Source organism: Harpegnathos saltator, unplaced genomic scaffold, assembly GCF_003227715.2.
Source record: "Harpegnathos saltator strain DR-91 unplaced genomic scaffold, Hsal_v8.6 scaffold208, whole genome shotgun sequence".
NCBI classification, from domain to species: domain Eukaryota; kingdom Metazoa; phylum Arthropoda; class Insecta; order Hymenoptera; family Formicidae; genus Harpegnathos; species Harpegnathos saltator.
In genome coordinates, this window is record NW_020229993.1 from 1,599,367 (window position 1) to 1,620,253 (window position 20,887).

A 20,887-nucleotide genomic window follows, 5' to 3' on the forward strand; every position below is an offset into this window, starting at 1 on the left:
ATATACGCACGAATATTACACGTTACACGCGTGCGTACACCGTGAAAATTCGGAAATTATTACGCGCAGCGATCCGCCGATCCGTCCGCCGCCGCGGCGTAAACAATAATGGAGACGGTCGCGGCAGTTGCGTACTTATGAATATGTTGTTTTCAAACTCGCGCGACCTTGTCCCACCGGGACGTGTCTCAGAGAACCCGTAACGTTGTATACGTTACGTTGCATAAAACTGTATAAAACTTACCTTTTTAAACGAAAAGGTAAAAAGAGGCACCAAGTACACGCGCAACATGTATTGCGTTATTTTTAGAAATTTCAAATAATTTTTTTTCAAGTTATATATGTAATATAAAATTTTACAAGCAAAACTTATAACTATAATAAAACTCTACACTCTAAATACTGTTCTACTTTACAAAAGAAATGATATATCAACAGCCCATTTTCTGCACGGGATAATAATTTCTACGTCTTTATCTCTTTCTAATCGCGTAATCTCATAATTATCAAGTTTTTTTAAACTTTGTATAAAGTATTATATGTAAAGTTGCATAAGTAATAAATATAAATAAACAATGAAGATAATATTAACAATAATGAAAACTTCTTCTAGAATATCGCGTAATTGCAAAGATATTCCGATCTACAATTCTCTGTCTTCATTCTTATGTCTGAAAGTATTATTTAAAAACGACTGTTAAAAGAATCAAAATTATCAGAGCCGATATTAATATTAGCGATATTAATGTTTCGCGATATTAATATTAGCGTCACCGTAATATATAAATATCTAAAATTTATTTTTTGTCATATTAATACTTTATAAATAATCAATAGGCAAACCGTGTTCGAACAAACTGTGTTTTATTATTTTATTGTTCGCAATATTTAGAAAGTTTCAATTGCAATAGAATTTCTCTGGAACGAAAGATCGAGAATGCATTAATTATACAAGTATCATTGCAAGCCAAAGATCGATCGCAAGAGCGCATATACAAGTTCTATTACGTAATCTCATAATTTTCTAATCACGTTAGTGCATCACGTGCAAGTCTACCGAACAGAAGACGGCGCACGGATCTGTTCGCTTCAGTAGCTTGTGCATCTAACGTGCAGCAATCGAAGGGTTAAATGTAATTTACCGTTGACGGGAACCTAGAAGAAACTTTACGGTACATCACGCTGCTTCAATCGTGTAATATGCTATAGACAATACACTGAAAATATTCAGCGATTTTTAAAAAACATATTTCAATCTCGGAACACGAGGCAACAATGAAAATAATCCATCATCGACGGAATAATCACAATATTATAAATTTTACTATGTCAAGAGATTAAAAACCTTGTTAAATGAACATAATAGAATATATAATATCTCATACCTTTAAAAGATATATATATATACATTGCGTAAACAATTAAGAAAAAATATTCAATTAAATTATAATTAACTCATAAATAATGTTATGTATGCGGTGTTTATAAAACTATTTAATTCTTGCAATCTAATATCTATTTCTCATCATTAATCACGGCTATTATTTAATGTTATAATGGCTGTTCTGATTAAATACTTCGTTTTATTTTCACACTGCCTTTTTGGCTATTGTCATAAACAGTCACTGCGCAAGCTCGTGAGCAGTGGTATACAAACCTAAGTTATCGCGTTGCATTGTTAAGCGCATCTGGAAAAATAATGCAAACTGTTTTGCAATTGACTATATATTGTTATCGCGATGGTTGCAATTTTTAATATTATGTAGCTCGCATATATAAATATAGTACACTGTAAGAAATGTTTTTTTAACATATTTCATGTGTCTCAAATCCATCCACTCTCATTTATGTGTTAATTTAACATACAGCAAATATGTTAAAAAATAACACACATAATATGTAAAAAATTAACACAAAAATTTAACATTTGAATGCTGTTAAGTATCACAGTTTGTGTTAAATTGACATACAATGAATGTTACTTCAACATTTGGGAAAAGTAATGATCTATGATTTAATGAAATGAAAATGTTAGATTGACATAATCTATGTGTTAAAAATCCAATCTTTACATACCAGAAATGTTAACATTATATATTTAACACATGATAACTACTGATAACTATTTAACACATGATCTAACTATTATAATGAGGAAATACATTTTAGGTATTGACTTCAACATATAAAATCTGTTATAGCAAGAATTCATGCATTTACATATAAATTGTGTTATTTTAATACTTGGAAATGTCATTTTAACACTTGAAAATAAATAATCTTAATTTAACACAAGAAAGTCTAGGTAACACAACAACGATATGTTAAATTAACACACGACTGTGTAAAAAATTTAACACAAAACTTTCTACACATAAATAATTTTAACAAAAGTACGAAATGTTTTTAACTGTGTATATATCACTTACGTACCGACCAAATACAATATTCCATTGGAAACCGGCCGTTTCAAGAAGTCTGCTATGACGAGAAAGCTCACAAAACTTCACTTGACACTCCCGATGAATAGCACTCACTTCCAGTAAATATTGAAGGATATTATGCCATATCTCGATGTTTAACGATAATTCACGCGCAAAATTCGCTCGGTGAGTCGAAAACGTAAGACTCAGCCATGCAAACCCAAACTGTGTCGTTACAAGGCGAACGCGCAAAACTTTACTCGACATTTCAGCGATTCACTCACACTAAGATATTCGCGCAATTATTTAACGACACACGCACATAACTCATTTTCGGCATTCCCGGCAATGACGACTGAGAGACGAGGCTCAGCTACAGCGAACCAAAATTACGAAAAATTACAGATAACGGTTTTTCGCACGCAATACTATCCCGCAGCCCGCGACATGACTAATGCTGTAAACAATGCCGCGATTGGCAACTCGAGGCATTCAAGCCGACCAATCATAGGGTGCATTCAGTACTACAACCGCTCACTGAGCGCTAAGTGAGCTCTTGCATCTGATTGGTATATATCTTTAGATTTAAAAATATACACCAATCAGATGCAAGAGCTTACTTAGCGCTCAGTGAGCGGTGTAGTACTGAATGCACCCATAGTAATCCGTTTCTTTTCAAACCGGCGTTATTTTCAAATCGAAGATACGCGAAATGCTCAGAATGGTTCCGATACTGGAAATATTAACAATATTATCAAAACAAAAACACAAACCTTTCAACGTTGTCAAAAAGTCGAATTCTTGAGATCTTCATTATGTGTTTATATCTTCCTTTGAACTTCTCAACACGATTATTTTTATATCGTTACTTAGTATAATCGCATTAAAAAACGGATCACATTCAGACCAAAATGTAACATATGCTGTCATCTACACAACGTGCATCGTATTACATTTGAAAGCAGCCAACATTAAGGTGAAATAATTCTGAGCTACACGCAGTGATACCATAGCACACCCGAGTGCAATGAAGTGTAATCTTTTCTTTTTTGAAGAACTTCTTGAACTGAGGCTTGAATTGGCACCGACGAGACACTAGGTCTGTTCTTTATAGCTGCACTGCTGAACTAGTGCAATAAGTTAAAATGGGACAACTGTATTTTTTCTCACTCTAACTTATTGCACTAGTTCAGTAATGCAGCTATAAACAGAGAGAAACCTGAGAGCGGCCAACACGGCATTTTCTGTGACACTGATTTTCCGCACTGGGAAAGGACGCCATCTGCATACATTTTCAGAGGAGAATTACGATGCTACATTCACTTTCAGGTCTCGGTGGTAAAATCTGCATGTGGTGGAAGTCCGTGCTACATCCACTTTCAGACGGTTTATGTCCGTGCTGCAACCACAGTTGCTATCTTTATGTCAGATTATGCCTGGAGGTCTAAAAAGAGCAGGAAAAATAAAAGTACGTATTAAATATTAAATCTTCGAATACATGTTGCCGTATCAAAGTCTCTGTATAATAAACGATTTGACACGTCTGGAGACGCATGATGTATCGTTGCCTGCGTCCCATTCCCTTCGTCCTGGTTCTCAATTCAATATCCAGATCGCTCCGGACATTCGCACGTGGCACTGACAGTGGCCGTCGGTGAGCATTCGATCCGCTCAAAGGAGCACGTGTTAATTAACGCGACGAGACTCCGATTATAAATATCCCGCGAGTCGACGAAATATCTGAATTTTTAAAAAAAGCATCAGAGAAAATCACGTTGATGTTGTCATGGGTGAAATCTTACCCTGGTATATATTTTTTAATTTTCGAAATAAAAACAGCCAAACGAATGCAATTAAATGTTATTTATCATCATTGAATATTAGATGAAAAGTAGAAAAGTTATTGTCCGTAGCGGATAATCTAATATTTAATAAGAACGAGACAAAATTCGCATGGGATGAAATTCCACTCTTTAACGCTACCATGACCTTTAATTTCTCTCCGAAAACGGCGTCACAACTTTGACACTCTGTACAATTAATTGCTAACACATTTTCTAATCGTACACACTCCTCTTTAATTAACATAAAGCTAACAAATGTCCGATGCTTCGACAGAGTAATTTTCTTTATTTTCAGTAATCAATAAATAGAGTGCATCAATGTCGCGTACAGTTGAAAGGCCTCCTCGCATTTCCCTCGACGTTCCGGAACCTTCGAGAAAAGAAGAGATGCCCAAGGGCAAGTCTCTCTTGCTTCAACCGCCGCCGAGGCCCGAAATGTTTACATCGCGCCGATTGTGTTGATCGGCTCGCGAGCGACGACACTTTTTGCCCTTCATTATTTACCAATACTCGCGCGCCTCGCGTACTCGATCTCATTCTATCAGCAGCAGCCGTGCGCGACGCGCTCGTCACTTCCGTCTCGTATAATTGAAAGAAATGTATCTCTTCGATCCTCGAGATACTCAATCGGCATCGCATCATCATCGCGTTGATTAACCGCATGGTCGAATCGCGAGTATCGGCATCAGAAGCGTGAGCGAGTGATATCCGAAGGACTCCAGCAGCCGGGAAGCAGGACGCTGGTAGCGATACGTCACGTTTCCAGGTATGTGAAATCATTTATTATGCGGGAAGTCTCCGATAACGAGAGCGGACGTTTGACGAATTTTCCGGGACTAAGAAGTCGGAATTTCGCGCTCGGCATTCACGATCCGTCATCATCCGACTAGTAATCATGACTTTATGAATTTACAATTACTCTCGTCAATCTTTGTCTATCTATTTATTGCGTTGTTGTATACAAGAGATACTGATCCAGACAGAGACAGACAACGGTCCATGAACGCGGATCTCTAATTCATTATGTTCTCAATCAAACATTCTGAATAATTCCCAACTATGTGAGTGTACCGGTCTTGTGTAGAATATTCAACGTCATACCGCTTCTTAGATTGCGACCTTTTTTGTTTTCGGTCAGCGCTTCTTTCAAGTCTATTTACTCTTGTTACGGAATCTAAATTTAAATGTCCATTCGTAAAAGAGTATTTTCGAGAGCACACAACCGTTCTCTCCGCTTCTTGTTGTCATTTTTTTCGTCAGCTCTTTCAAGAGCTCCAAGTTTTATCTAGACTTTCAATGTCAATGAAGAAAGAAAAACCATAACGAATATTCTCCACTCATCCCGACCAAACATTCTTTCTCTACGCAGCTTATCAACCAGGAACGCTAAATTTTTGTTCCAGACGTTGCGGGAAGCAAGTCCGGCGGACGCGGATGCCGCATCGGAGGATCGGATTTGGGCCAAGCAGAGTCGGTCGGAAGGTAAAGTTTACAAGTTTCCTACACATCTGTGTTCAACCCTTTACGATCTTTGCCTTTGCAACTTGTTCCTCATCAACTCTCTTGAGAGCTTAAAGTCTCATTTAAATTTTCAATGTTGGAACAACAATATAAAGATAAAAATTCCGTATCAAAATATTTCCGTATTTTCGATTCGTCCCGATCAAAGATATTCTCTCTCTACCGCAGGTTATTAACCGGGAAAATTATTTTTCTGTTTCAGTTGTTGCGGAAAGCAACAGCAATCCGGCGGACGCGGATGCCGCATCGGAGGATCCGATTCGGGCCAAGCAGAGTCGGTCGGAAGGTAAAGTTTACAAGTTTCCTACACATCTGTGTTCAACCCTTTACGATCTTTGCCTTTGCAACTTGTTCCTCATCAGCTCTCTTGAGAGCTTAAAGTCTCATTTAAATTTTCAATGTTGGAACAACAATATAAAGATAAAAATTCCGTATCAAAATATTTCCGTATTTTCGATTCGTCCCGATCAAAGATATTCTCTTTCTACCGCAGGTTATTAACCGGGAAAATTATTTTTCTGTTTCAGTTGTTGCGGAAAGCAACAGCAATCCGGCGGACGCGGATGCCGCATCGGAGGATCCGATTCGGGCCAAGCAGAGCCGGCTTGAAGGTAAGTTTACAAGTTTACTATAGTCCTCAGTTTGACTCTTGGCGATCTAGAGCTGGGATATTATTTTCGGCTCGACTTGAATTACCATCGCAGAGGGTAAACTATTCTTTTACTCGCCCGTACTCGTTGGTCAAATCTGATGAGCGAATGTGAATTTTTTGTTACAGAGTTGAAGCGGAACGTGGCCGGCTCTGACTGCAAGTCGTTTCGGTGAGTAAATACAAAATGAAAAGAGAAACAAAATTCCGCATGACGGATGTGGGACTAGATAAAATATCGTTCGAGTCAATGCGAATTGCAAATAGATTCTTGCATGTTGAGATTTTGCATGTGTGTGTTTGTGACGTTGAATAAAATACATTGTTCGAAACAATCAGGGGATTACTTCATCAATAGCCTGCATTACATACGAGATTTAAAATACCGAATGATTCTCTTTTGATCTTCAGTCATCTGAATAAGAGATATTCATATCTATAAACGCGATACGGTCATCAGCTGCTTATTTTAATTTTTCAAGCAGGACGCAAAATTTAACGACAATTATTTGACAATATTCAATTGTCCGTGTAAAATACAATATATTCATACGCATAAATGCCGATACCGTTGGCTACTTTTCTTTTATTTCTAAAACAGGCTGTAGAATTATTTGGCAATATTGTCCATTCATCACGATCCCTATTGTCTCGAGTAGCGTATAATGCGCGCAGAAATTGCGCCAACGCACGCCGAGCTTGAGGTATCCTCGCTCGCGTGCCTTTGAATATCGCGACCACGGTTATCAATATACGCGTTTTTACCGCGCTAACAAAGAAAGCTTAAATTCTCATTTCGCCAAAGTATCACGAACGTAAGCTTCGTTGTGACGGAACTATCATGCGTGTAAACTTTGCCCCGCTCTCTCTCTCTCTCTCTCTCTCTTTGCGCTCCCTCGGAGTGACCGGTTTCTGATTGTCTAATCTTTCCTTGCATGTATTCGCGAATATTCTCGTAGATATCGATATTCCCGCATTTTCGCGACTTTTCAGACGCGATCGCGAAAAGCGCCGTAAAAGTCCGTTGGACGAGTCGACAAATTTTCACACGGTTTTTGCTCCTCGCCGATCGAATTTATAGAGTCCGTTTCGCAGCGCGTAAAAAGTTTCCACCGATGTCGACGTAAAACGTTCGTTAATTGACGCAAATATCGCCGCTCTAATACAAGTATCGACCGCGTCGCGGAAGTGTGGCGAAAGTGTAGCAATCAACGTGGGACGCGCTGCAAGGTGGATGCTGCGCGACATGGAGAGCGACAGCGGACATGGGCGAACATTGGTGGATCTGGTTGGTTGGATGCAACGGGACATCATCAATATCATCATCGGAGCGTTTGACTCAATGCTCGCAAAGAGCTCTTTTATTATTACATTGTGCATGCCGCAAATTTGCATTGACTTTTGTAACGAAAAATAGATTTCATGAATTATTGCCATATATTATGGCCATATATTATTGCCATATATTGTTGCCATATATTGTTGCCATATATTGTTGCCATATATTGTTGCCATATATTATTGCCATGTATTATCGCCATATATTATGGCCACTTGAAATCGCGCGAACAATCGAGAAAACTGAATTTGCCGATAATCGCAAAGGCGCGCGGCAGACGTCACGGACGGATGACAGCAGCCCGTCTCAGGGCTGCTCGATAACAATGCTTTTGCTGCAATTTAACTTTAAACCATAGCGGCCTCCGGTCGCTTTCTATCGCGGACTAACCCCTCGAGCGGGAAGTTCCCGAGAAACGCTCTTGACATAAACGCTGGTTATAAGCGAACTTGCCTCGTTAGGGCCTCGTCGCGGTATCGTTGTCGCGGAAAATAAGGAAGAAAGAAGTTAAACATCCGTACCGTTGTGAAAAGAGGGGCGATGGAGTCCCTTCGCGAGTAGAATGTTAGGCTCTTGCAAACGCGAGCGTTAAATTCCAGCGCGGCTGCGAACATCCCCCGACTAGTTTCTTCGCGGAAACTGAATCTTCATAACTCGCGCTTGATCGTGCATTGAGACTACCGAGGGTGAGAGATTGAAGCGGGAATTGATATAAGCGTGATAAAGCAGTCGCGCATTTTATGATCGTTCTTTAAAATAGGCGCTTCTTTCGTCAATGATAAAGACGAGAAGAAATCAGAGCTTGCTGCCGGTAAGATCGTAAAAACCGCATGGATTTTCCTTCCGTAGCTGCTCCCGCGGCTGTTTAATCCGCATTACGATCATTTTTACGGATAAATATGGGGAAAGTGACATACGCGAATAACCTTTGTTCTTTGAACGATACGTCTCGTAAAGTATTCCAGCTCTTTTCCGCAAGTTCGTCGCTCGTGTTTGATAAAAAATGTCCCGAGACGTGCCTACGAAAAATGTTGCATGTGGAGAACACTCAGCGCGCGTATCATCTTGAAATGAAATACCGCGAAGGAAACTATTCTCGTTCCTCCAACTTGCTCTTTACAAATTTCGGGATCCATGAAAATTTCAAGATCAGATACTGCTTGTTTGTTGAAGGAGGTTTTTAGACATTCTTTGTGAAAGCCTGAAGAGCGAGTATCGATTTCTTTCGAAAAATTCGAGATGCAAATCCAAATGTGTTATTTATACTAGCGTGCGATTGGCCAAGACTTTTTTCGGGGGCGAGTTTTGTCGTTTCAAATCTCGCAAGAATCGTGTGAAGAAAGCTTGAGCTAATTATACGCTCACGCAAAAAGTGAAAACAACACACTTGAATTTGCAGCGACGACAGAGCGGGGATATTTAGCGAGTACTACCTTGAAATTTCCGATTAGATTATATTTCTCGTCAGCTGTCGTTCTGTCGCCTAGCCCCGTCTCTTTCGCCCGGGTGCCTCACCGGGGAAATTTTTCTGGTACGCTAAATCCCGTAAGGCCATCAATCTTATAGTATCTCGTCGATCCATAAGGTTACCTGTACATACATATTTTGAAACATTTTCTTTAGATATTATATCAAACGGATTTTACATGTCACGTAATGTCCTTCGGACTACACGGACATTATTATTTTGATCATTTTGATTTCTTTGATATTCATTAAGAATTATCCAGAAAGCAACTGTCATGTTGAACGACTCAATTGTCGTGTGAAATGTTCTGATTTTCACAAATTCATATAAAATTTTTCATTTTCCACTAATTCACAAAAGTCTTTCACTTTTCACTAGTTCACGCTAGGAAAAAGATTCATGATCGCTGTCCTGAGCAGCTGCAACGCTTCTCCAATCATCTATGTCGACGCGCTCCTACTCTTCCTACTTCTGTCATTAATAACTTGATAATTATTATGAATCTCGCAAAACGGTATGGGACTTTTATGTTTGTCTCAACCCAATCTACCCTCACATCCTTCGGGTTGGCAGCTAATTACCGGACACTTCTTCATGATATTAATCATATACAATGTCAATTCTTTTTTTTGTACATGTTGACATGTTAATTCATCCCTTTTTTTTTAACAATTTTTGTATCAGGGAATTTCTTTTAAAAAAAAAAGGTGCATGAAACCTCGATTTCGAATATATCGAAGCGGGAGAAGAGAGAGAGAGAGAGAGAGAGAGAGGGGAAGAGAGAGACAGAGAGAGAGACAGGTAGAGACAGGGAGAGACAGGGAAAGACGGGGAGAGACAGGGAGTAGCGCGGGACCGTGTTTGCCGTGTTACGCTATTATGGTTGTAGCGCGGACATAAACCGCCTGAAAGTGGATGTAGCACGGACTGCCACCACATGCAGGTTTTACCGCCAAAACCTGAAAGTGGATGTAGCATCGTAGTTCCCCTCTCAAAATGGATGCAGATGGCACCCTTTCCTAGTGCGGAAAGTCGGTGTCGTCGAAAACGCCGTGTTGGCCACTCTCATTCACGTTTCTCTCTGCTATAAAGGCACATGGTTGGTCAATTTAATCGGCTGGTTGTTCCATCGAAATTGACCAATCGCATTTGTCATTAATTAGAATTAGAACAAACGGGATTAGTTTCCGATGGAATAATCAGCCGGTTAAATAAAGCACAGTTGGTGCAAATGGGCATATTGATAACTTTTTGCAAAATTACAACTGAAGTTGCTACTTTGTTCCTCATTTTCTAATTCTTCTCACAGCGGTTTCAGTTAAAATCCTTGCAAGATTACTAAAAAAACGGTTAATGAACTGCAGCTTGATAAAGGTAGCTCTTAAACTTCTCTCTGATTCTAATTTATTGCACTAGGGTGTACAAGTTCAAAAGTTCTCAGAATATTGGTCTGTTCTTTCTAGCTGCACTGCGGAATTAGTGCAATAAGTTAGAATGAGACAACTATATTTTTTCTCACTTTAACTTATTGCACCAGTTCAGTAGTGCAGCTAAAAAGAATAGACCATATAACTTCTCATGATTGGTCGGTTGTTGCGTCGAACGTCGAGTCGTAACCTCGATAGTCGATTCGCAATGGCGGCACGGCAGTTCGGATTCGGTAAACCGCTTCGTGCATATTGCTAATTCGACACGCCAGAAGCGAGTCTTGCGCGCGGATTATCATTCTCGGGAGTGTCGACAATAAATTATATGCGTCTGGCAAAATTTTGAAACATACATATCGCCCACGATGGGTAACCGGGAAAATAGCGAGTAACGTCGTGCATTCGTCGTATAATGACGGTTCGGAATACAAACTTACAGATCACTGTATTTTGCGCTTCTAGCTCGCTAAAAGTAAATGTACGTTATTTATCGTTAGCAATGCCGAACGTAAGTTCCATATACCGTAGTATATAGATTTTGCGAAAGAATCGCCGAGAATGAATTACTTCACGCAACGGGAGTGCCGAATGAAGTTTAACGCGCGTCGATACTTTCAAAATTGCAACCGTCGCGATACTTGTTAATTCAGTTATAGCGGATCGCGACACAGTACGGATTCGAAACCGTCTTGTGCTTCTTACGAGGTTGACTCGGAAATGAATGGTGTATTTGATGTACCGATGATAGATTTTGCACATTTTTCTTTTTGTGGCATTAAATAACTGTGGACGGTGAATATTTTGCGACAAATTGTCAATAGTACCGAGTATGAGAGACCATGCTGTGGCAATCTTTGGGAGTTCAAAACGTTCTACATTTTCAATTTGCTGAAAGAGAACTTGGTGAGTACGATAAGATATAAATTACAAAACAAATATTACGACTATTCCTCACGTTGAATCGTATATCGTATTTGCGAATATTGCGATTAGATGTAAAACAACCGATTTTTTTTTTAATATTAGGAATATTCTTAGTTTAAAGCCGAATCCAAAAATAGGATATAAGATATGGGGAAACATCGTTGTGCTCTTAAGACAATATCATATAATTAATACGAACTAATCTTATATAGGATGCAAAACATTTATTTAAGACTTTGATTTCAAATTAGGTCAATTCTGTACATACACAACAGCTACAGATATATCCTCGGATTGTATTATCAATTTACAATCAATTTCTTCTTATTCTTTTTCTTGTTCAATGTACAGGTATATCACTGATTACATAATAGATATAATATAGATGATAAACTATGTAGGATCTTCAAGTTAATTCAACGACCACAATTTTAGCGTTTCGTTACATTCGTTCCGTATTTAAACGTAATGAACATAGCATCTCTATAAAAATATATCTTTAATCAAAAATCGAACGCACAATTTTCGTTTCAACCGCCTTAACTACTTTACAAGAAGACATAGAATGGTGCTTTCCATCAGCAAAAATTTCCGTCTTAACGACGGTGATAAAAAACAAAATATAGAACATTGCGCGTTACAATGTGATACCATCCGTACCCATACACGTGAAAACAAATATGTGTACTTGGTTATTGCTAAAGTATATGGATTCAAAATAGAACCCCCTCGTCGCTATATATGAATGAATTTCGATCTATGTCATTACGCTGTACGTGTTACCATGAATTTTTGATACAATTCTATAATGCATTAGCAACATAACATCAAACTTTCGCAACAACTGACGGTAATCGTCAAATTGTGAAGAAAAAGAAGAACTGTAAAAACAAGACGTCAGTTATTGCGATGAACATGAATGACAATGGATAAAAACAAAGTTTTATGTAATCTGAAGGGGCGATAAGAGCATATTATTTTACCAAATATATATGTATATTTTTAGTAGCTCTTAAAAAATATTATAATTATTTTAATAATCGCCTATATAATTCACCCTTGTATCGTTAACATGTGAATTGTTAGGGCAAATTTCAAGCATTCGGCATAAAATAAAAACTAATCTAAGATACAATTGTTCTCTTAATCATAAAATTATTTAAAATTTCTTACGCGAGAGCGCTTGAAACAACTCATAAACACGTTGTGCCTACAACTAAGTTTCTTTCCCAAAAGAGCACGAGCCCAGTTACGTAGTAAGAAGAATGTATTGTAACTTTTGGGCTCTCCTTAGACATACATCATTGTCTACGAACTAACAGGCATTTGACAGGCTCGCGATATATAATCAATCGTATATGCCTTAGATTTTTAGTGTTGCTTAGGTAAAAACATAGAATTTATTTCTCTTTATCAGTTTACTACGTGGTAGTGAGAATGCTAATCAGCAGAACTTTTTAGCGCTGTACATGAGTGATCACAAATATTAATTTATAAATAGTCGTTTAGTTCAGTTTGCCTTTTGTTCAATATTGTACCGTATTAATCCGTAACGTCCAAAAGGATAATCCTGATAAAAATAATAGCAATAATAGAAGAATCATCCTTCATAGAATGATTAGTTGTATTTCTTAAATCATATGAGATAATCGCATTGAAATGACAAATGTACTTCTAAATCATGACTTAATTTTTGTTAACATAATATGTTGATTAATGTGTTGACAAATAAAACTATACAATGCTATGAAATAATGGTTAATATTCTTAATCAAGCTTTGATATTACACATCATAAAAGAAAAACATTGAAATATTAATTCAAATTGCAAAACTTCCTGTTCCAGACTGTATTAAATCCGTATTTGTCGAAAATTGCAAGTTTCATGTTATAAAGCGGTATAAAGCTATATATGTATATATAGATATATATATATAGAATATAAAGCTATAAAATTTTTATAAACATGAAATTTCAATTTTTTCAAAATATCGGCCTAAGATGGTATGAAAATATATTATTCAATTCTGATTTACATAAAATTAATATTGTGGTATGATGCTCCATGAATAATCTCTCACAAAACGCCTGTGCAAGTCAAAAATATCACTCGAACCAATAACGCAAGTATTCTACATTAAAACTACAAACTAGTAACAAGATAAATTTTTTTTCTAACTTCAAGAAAATGTTTCTTTTTTTTTGCAAAATGTCATTAACATTATCATGTTATCCGACATGGCAGAAACTGAAATATTTCTGCATTTGATTACAAAATGTAGTCCAGTCGTTCGCGTGTCAATATCAATTCTATGTACAAGCTAGAAGTACGTAAATAAAAGATCATAGTTAAATTGCGATAGAAAGTAATTACCTTATTTAGTTATTCTAAAGGCCATGTCGTCATATATACTTTAGATCATCTCAAATTCTTATGATACTGCAAGCGCGCGTTATGATTATTGGAAATCCTTTATTTCCGTTTCATTATACGGTCATCACAAAGTTATGCCCTGACCTAACAACAATAACTATTGTATTAAAAAAGAAAAAAAAAACACACTCCCTAAACTGTCGGAACTGTAATGTCTTTTACAACTAGATTAAACATCATGTTATCACATGTTTCTGATGTTGGAACCGATAAAAATTTAATTTCGCTACATAATGTATAATACACAAACGTTATAAAAAGACTATTACAGTTTTGCCGCCGATATACTAACTTATGCAATTGCTGCATATTTTCGTCTCTGTAATTACATTTTAACAGTGCAGTGTAAATGATTATCTGTCGTTATTTCCAAAATATAAGTCATCTGTACATTGATAGCAAGTCTATTTTTTTCTTTTCTTTTTTAGCCCTATCAATTTTATTCAAAATGATGTATGATTCAGTATGTAATAACAACATACATATTTGTTTCATTTTATGTAAAATTAAAACATACACATCCTATGCACATTATGTTATGTGAATATAATAGCAGAATATACACAAAACTGCGTATTTAAAAAAGTACATTTAAGAACATATGAAAGAAGAATATTATTATTAATATATTTACAATTATATCATTGAACTTATATAGGTATGATCAAAAATAAAAGGAAGATGTTTCTATAAATAAATAATGAAAAATTTAATATGCCATATGATCGATAATTGATAACGAGTAAAAAAGAAGTATTTCGATATTTCATTTTTTTTTGGAGATAAATTTACATGAGAAAATGTCAACACTAAAGCGTTTCTGTTGAATAGGATGTCTTATAGTATCGTCTTCTCGTGTAAGATTATCTTAGAAGAGATATGGTGTACAAATAATTCTTTTCTACATATAATAATAAAAAGATACTTACGATTTTGTGTATATTACAAAAGAAAAAATACGAGATATAGCATACGGAGAACAGGTAGGATGTGCAGTTTAATACATTAGATACCAGTTTTACACAGTAGAATCAAAGTAGTAAACTCGTAATTAAAGAAAAAGCCATTCTAGAAGGACTATCAGCATGCAACTCTACTATATTATTCGACACATTATGTTTTTTTTAATATTAAGGTGGCTTCTTCATGCTATCAATTACGAGCTTAAATCGATTAAGGTATACAAAATATGCAATGAAAGATGATATAATACACACACACACACACACACACACACTAACATATATACATATATATATATATATGTGTGTATATATATGTATATATATGTATGAGTAAGAAACGTCATTGTGCATCAAGATGGTCAAAATATTTTTCCGCATCTTTTTTGTTCCTTTTTAAGTATCTCTCATTAGATACTTAATCTACTTTGTAAAATCATGGCATCTATTTAAAAATATTATCATACACAATAAATGTTCAGTAACAGTAGTAATGACAATATAATATTAAAATATCTGTCTATATTTTTTTAGTATAATTTAATTATTTCTTATACGTTAAAAAAAGACAGACTTAAAAAAACTGTCAAGTGTAACTTACGTAGCTTACGTATGTTACTTAGACTATCGTAAAGAATTGGCATCAGTTAACAAGCATTGTAGTGTTGTATACCTTTCTATCTGTAAATTGGGAATCCGATTCAGATGTTTATTGAGCGTATTTGCAGCAACGGGTTGGCAAGGTGTAACGCAAGATGGCGAATTACCGACCATGTCAGTTATCGTTATTACGAAAGCCGACCATTCAGAAGGCAGGGATACTTCCGCAGCACACAATCGTTCAGATTGCTCGAATAGTGCCGCTATCGCAGATACGCCAAACTAAAAGAACGAATAAAAATTAACAAATTAACAAATTAAATATATTTGATCTGTTTAATCTTCACCATTTTTCGTTATATGTATATGTGTATGTGTGAGTATGTATATACATATATGTAATAATAATATTTGATTATTTTATTTCATATCTCCTCTTGAGAGAAAACTCTCTAAAATAAAAAATTCTCGTGTGGGAATATTTACTAATATATATAATAATGACTTAACTAACCTTGTTCATAAGAGCAAAAGCCAAACTGTTGTTTTTAATAGGTTGTACAACCGAATTAGATAACGCTCCTGCTAATTGGAGTATTGTATCAAAACTTTTCACAGTATTAAGCCATCTTCGATATTCGGAGTAAAAGTTTGTTAATAAATGACAATCTCTACGACCTATTATAGCTAATCCTTTGAATATTGCAGTCCACAAATCTTTTAACTGCTCTTGATATTCTGTCACATCCAGGTGAGGTAAAAAACGCAGTAATAATGTCTGAAACGTATAGATATATATCGATATACGTTGCGAACATAGCTATTAAGATACAAGTTTCATTATTCGTCTCATCAAAATTACCTTTCCTTTTCGAATACTTAGCATACTAGCTAATTTGTCATCTTGTACTAATTGTTGTAGTGACGATAACATCATGCTGATTAATTCCGGTTCAGTTTTATTTGCACTTGTCTCAGCTTCTCCTTCTTGCTGTTGATGTGGCTCCGAACTAACAGCAAGAGGATTGTTCAGATCTTCGAGTTTCAATAGTATTATGTACAGCTGAAAAACAAAAAATTCTTGATAAGGAAGAAATATTATCAGGATATTAATTTCTTTAATTATGTTAAGATATTGGCAATATACCCTCTCAATTTCAAGAAGTAATTGTCGTGTTCTTTTGGTATCTTTCTGTTGGGATTGAGGAGTAGATTGCGAGTCGCTATTTGGTACAACATCCATATCGATAATTTTACGTGGTGCAGTTACACTACTAAAATGAAGTTTACCCAACGAATTTTCAAATGTAGCTGGCGTATATGCTGATCTTGAAAGAGTTTGAGGTGGATTTGTCTCCCAATCTCTACAAGGGATAAAAAAACAAAGATAAGAAAGTAAATGAAGAACATTACATTCTATTTCACAACTTGAGAAAAGAGAACAAATATTTCTATAAAAATGAATATTTATGCTATTTAGTGCAAAGTAAAATTTTACAATCATATTATTGTAAAATATTTTGATTCTTAATAGGTAAACATGATTAATACAAAGATATTAAAAATCTATGTAAAGTAATGTAAGAAATATGAATTCTTCGTGTAGTTTTGCATACCTGTGATCCCTGTGATAACCATTATTATTATAATGCTTTCTATCTTTTTGCTCTTGATTTGCATGTTGTTTATTTTGTCTATCACAAAACACAGTATAATAATAGTCATCGATATATGGTTGAATTGTATTCAATTGTAACAGTTGAATATTAATTAACCACTGCTTTTCACGACTACTCATAAGACCTGCATATTCATCATACTCCCCCGAAGCATTCATACCATTAATACTTGGAGAGTAATATTGATTATGATAATGTCTTTGATTATTTCTGTCATGATTCCGATGAAGGTATTGGTTATTTTTAAAAAATGGTTGATGTCCGCTTTGTTGTTCATTATGGTGATAAGGTCTATTCTGGTTTCTCTGATTACTTGAATGTGAATAAGAATGTTGATGTTGTTGATGGTTGGTTTGATTATTAGAAAAAGGAGGCATCATGTGATCTGGCCGAAGAAACTGTGGGCTTCCTAAATTTGGATGTGGCGGTTGCTGAAATTTGATATAAGATATACAAATAATATGAAAAATTTCATTGTGATAGTTATGTATGAATAATTTGCAAAAGGAACTTACAGAGAACCCATAGGAGCCATGAAGAGTTTGCCTTTGTACTGTGTGTGGCAACATTAAATGCGGTACAGGATAACGTAACATATTTCCAGATTGATCTATAGTTAAAAGGTTAAACATGTTATAAGAATACTATTGAGATATTTTTACAATTGTTAATTTCTGGAATTTTATTCATATTATAACTATTTATAGATAGTAATACTTTTTAAATAACAATATATGTAATATATGTGACACTCCTTGATGATGGAAGAATCAATTTGAGATAACATAATCAATCAATTTGAGATAACCCACTAATCATAAAAAAAAGTCTAATTAACTAATTCTAAATTTATTGAATATTTATTGGCTTGTATCTTGCAAATATATTTGATAAAAGACATATTTAAGAGTACAATATATTAATGCAATAATAAAGAAAACATCATACTCACTAAGTAGTAATCTAGGAGGTGGCATAAATTGTGAGGGTGGTCTTACATTAGGTAAAACCATAGGATGCGTCCCAGGTATACCTAATCCAGGTGGAAAGCGTAGCGGCGGGGGTAGGCCATTAATCTGAAGTTTCTCATTCAAAGACAGAGCCTCAAAAAGAAGCGAACCCTCAGACTTCTTCTGCTGTTGTTGTGTTTGTGGTTTACTGAGACCTGGTGGTGGCCTATTTGCAATGAGCCCCCTTTCCAATTCTTCCACTGTACAGGCATTTTTCAAGTTAGTTGGTAGAGATAAACGGGGACGAACTTTAGGAAGAGATAGATCAGAAGGGCTACTCCATACACCAGGACGTGGAACTATTCCTTCCTTGTCATCCAATACCAAATGCGACAAATTATCCTGAATATCTACGTTAACACCATTCTATAAAAAATATAAAGTATACATTGAAGGAATATGATACAATATATTTAAATATTTTTTATATTAAGATAAATTATAGAAATATTTTGTTTTATGATTATTTGTTAAGTGTTATCTATAAATTATCAATGCTGTAATGAGGGAAAAAAGTCTAATTCTATCTAATAGCACAATATAGTTCACATATAATTTCTATCATACAATAGTGTGTTCTCGTACAACATCATACAATGGTTCTCCATATTTATTATATTAAGAACATGTGAAACATTTTTATTTATTAAAATATCTTTGTGTATATTTATACATATTTTTATATAAAAACTGACATCTATGTTATATACATAAAAGCATGTTATAGCATGTCTTTATAGCTAGGGATAAAATTTCAAATATACAGGATATCCCAGCAACATTGACATCAATTTAATATTACCTTCTTATTTGTCGCATTCTGATTATGTGGGCGACTTGATTCTGTAATTTTAGCAAGTTTTTCATGATCCTTTTCCCAATCACCAATTGTAGCGTCAGGACCGAATGTTTCATCATTCAAGGCATCATATTCTTCTTCTTCACCAAGATCATCTTCTTCTAACGGACAATCCAATCCGTCCTCTAAACCACTATCCTAATTACAGAAAATAATAATGTAATTTTACCTAATGAGGAACAAAAAACCATGGCAAGCATTTTTGAAAAGAACACTACAATGAGGTCAGAACATATTTTACAATGCTTCTTACTGCAAAATATAAGATTCACATGAATCGAACTTTGATTAAAATAATACGCATAAATGACAATAAACTAATCGGCAATCTCTATTTAAATCTATAGTACTCGATGTTAATGACCTTTAGGGCGAGGAAAAATAAAAGTAAGGTTAGGCTACAGAACTTAGCAACAAAGATCATACTATCATTTTCGGAAGCAATTGCAACAAAGTACGACTAAAAGTAGACGAGTGCGACGAATCGTTCCGTTCTAGGATTACTGCATCAGAGTAACAATCAGTGACGTCTCTTACAACAAAACTTTTACTTTTCTTGGTACAAAGTACAGATATGCCGCGACGCGACTGTTTATTGGAGAGATTTACGCTCACGTAACTCGCAGGAATATGTACTAGTTGAACGCAAATTCTTTGTAATTACAAGAGGCGTTTGTACTTACTCCAAGCGTAGTATCAAAACCGAAAAAAGAGTCTGCCATTTGTAGGAAAGAAATCTGCAAAATAACATGTTCTGATCAAACGTCAAGTATGCGACGAGCATCAGCTGTCATGGCGGTCATGCGTACATGCGACACTGTTAATGTTTACCAGTTCCGGTCGGAATATTTTTGGGTTGAACATATCGTTAGATATTTGTATTATAAATATAAATATTAGTTTCAAATAATCAATGATATATGACATAATGCACAAGCGTCTAAATATGATACATTCAACTTGAAAAAATGTTTATACCGGAAGTGAAAGTAATTCACGACGTCGCGTGTAACTATGGCTCCTTCACAGGATCTATAATGCGAGGTTCACACTGCATCTGGTGTTCAGTATCCAATGAGGAAATCCACTTTTTGGAAATAAAAATGTCATTGGCTGTAGCTTGTAGAAAACTATTTTTCTCGTCGAAAAACACTGTACATTGAATATTACGTACGGTTTAAATCTTCTGTAACATGTAATGATACACATATGAGAAGAAACCACATACGATAATTAATTATTTCCCGTTACAAAGCCGTTACACACACAATCCTATTATAATATCAAATTTAAAAAGCGAGAGAGAAAAAAGTGACGGAATAATAAATATTAACGTTAATAATATTTCTAATGTTTGTCAGTAATTTCACTATATTTTACACAATATTACACACAAATATTAATTTATTAAATTAAATAAATATTATTTTCGATACATTTTTTTTTCAATACGATAGAACCACATCCGACATTTTACAAAAAAAATTTATTTTTTTTTAATTTCTTCAAAATAAATTATTCCGTTAGATATCGACTGCTATTCAAAACGCGCCAAGAAAAAATATATCAACTTTTATGTCGGCAATTTTATTAATTTGCTTTTGAATATATCCTTTATCTTACCTTGCAACAATTCAAGATAATGATTGCTATGTGGGAAACTAATTTTACATTTTGAAATTAAATGATGATTGCTATTTGGGAAACTAGTTTTACATAGAGATTAAAAATGTTGACAAGAAATATAA

The 20,887-nt window shown here is 35.3% G+C and overlaps 1 protein-coding gene across 3 annotated transcripts; it reads right to left on the reverse strand.

The window, feature by feature from the left end:
• Positions 1 to 11,810: 11,810 nt before the first annotated feature.
• Positions 11,811 to 19,937, reverse strand: Patr-1 (Protein associated with topo II related - 1). Of its 3 annotated transcripts, XR_850161.3 has the most exons (11): positions 19,823 to 19,937; positions 19,083 to 19,277; positions 18,223 to 18,646; positions 17,786 to 17,880; positions 17,208 to 17,701; positions 16,739 to 16,955; positions 16,454 to 16,654; positions 16,106 to 16,369; positions 15,665 to 15,873; positions 13,970 to 14,113; positions 11,811 to 13,165 (listed from the first exon to the last, which is right to left on the reverse strand). XR_850161.3 is itself a non-coding variant. In XM_011149129.3 (10 exons), exons 1-10 carry the CDS (start codon positions 19,859 to 19,861, stop codon positions 14,083 to 14,085), a joined length of 2,169 nt encoding a protein of 722 aa, XP_011147431.1. In that variant the 5' UTR covers positions 19,862 to 19,937; the 3' UTR covers positions 13,593 to 14,082. The 3 variants fall into 3 exon arrangements, 2 of the variants coding, with proteins under 2 accessions (XP_011147431.1, XP_019699095.1); XM_011149129.3 differs by lacking the exon at positions 11,811 to 13,165 and having other exon boundaries at positions 13,593 to 14,113; XM_019843536.2 differs by lacking the exons at positions 11,811 to 13,165; positions 13,970 to 14,113 and having other exon boundaries at positions 15,560 to 15,873.
• Positions 19,938 to 20,887: the final 950 nt, after the last annotated feature.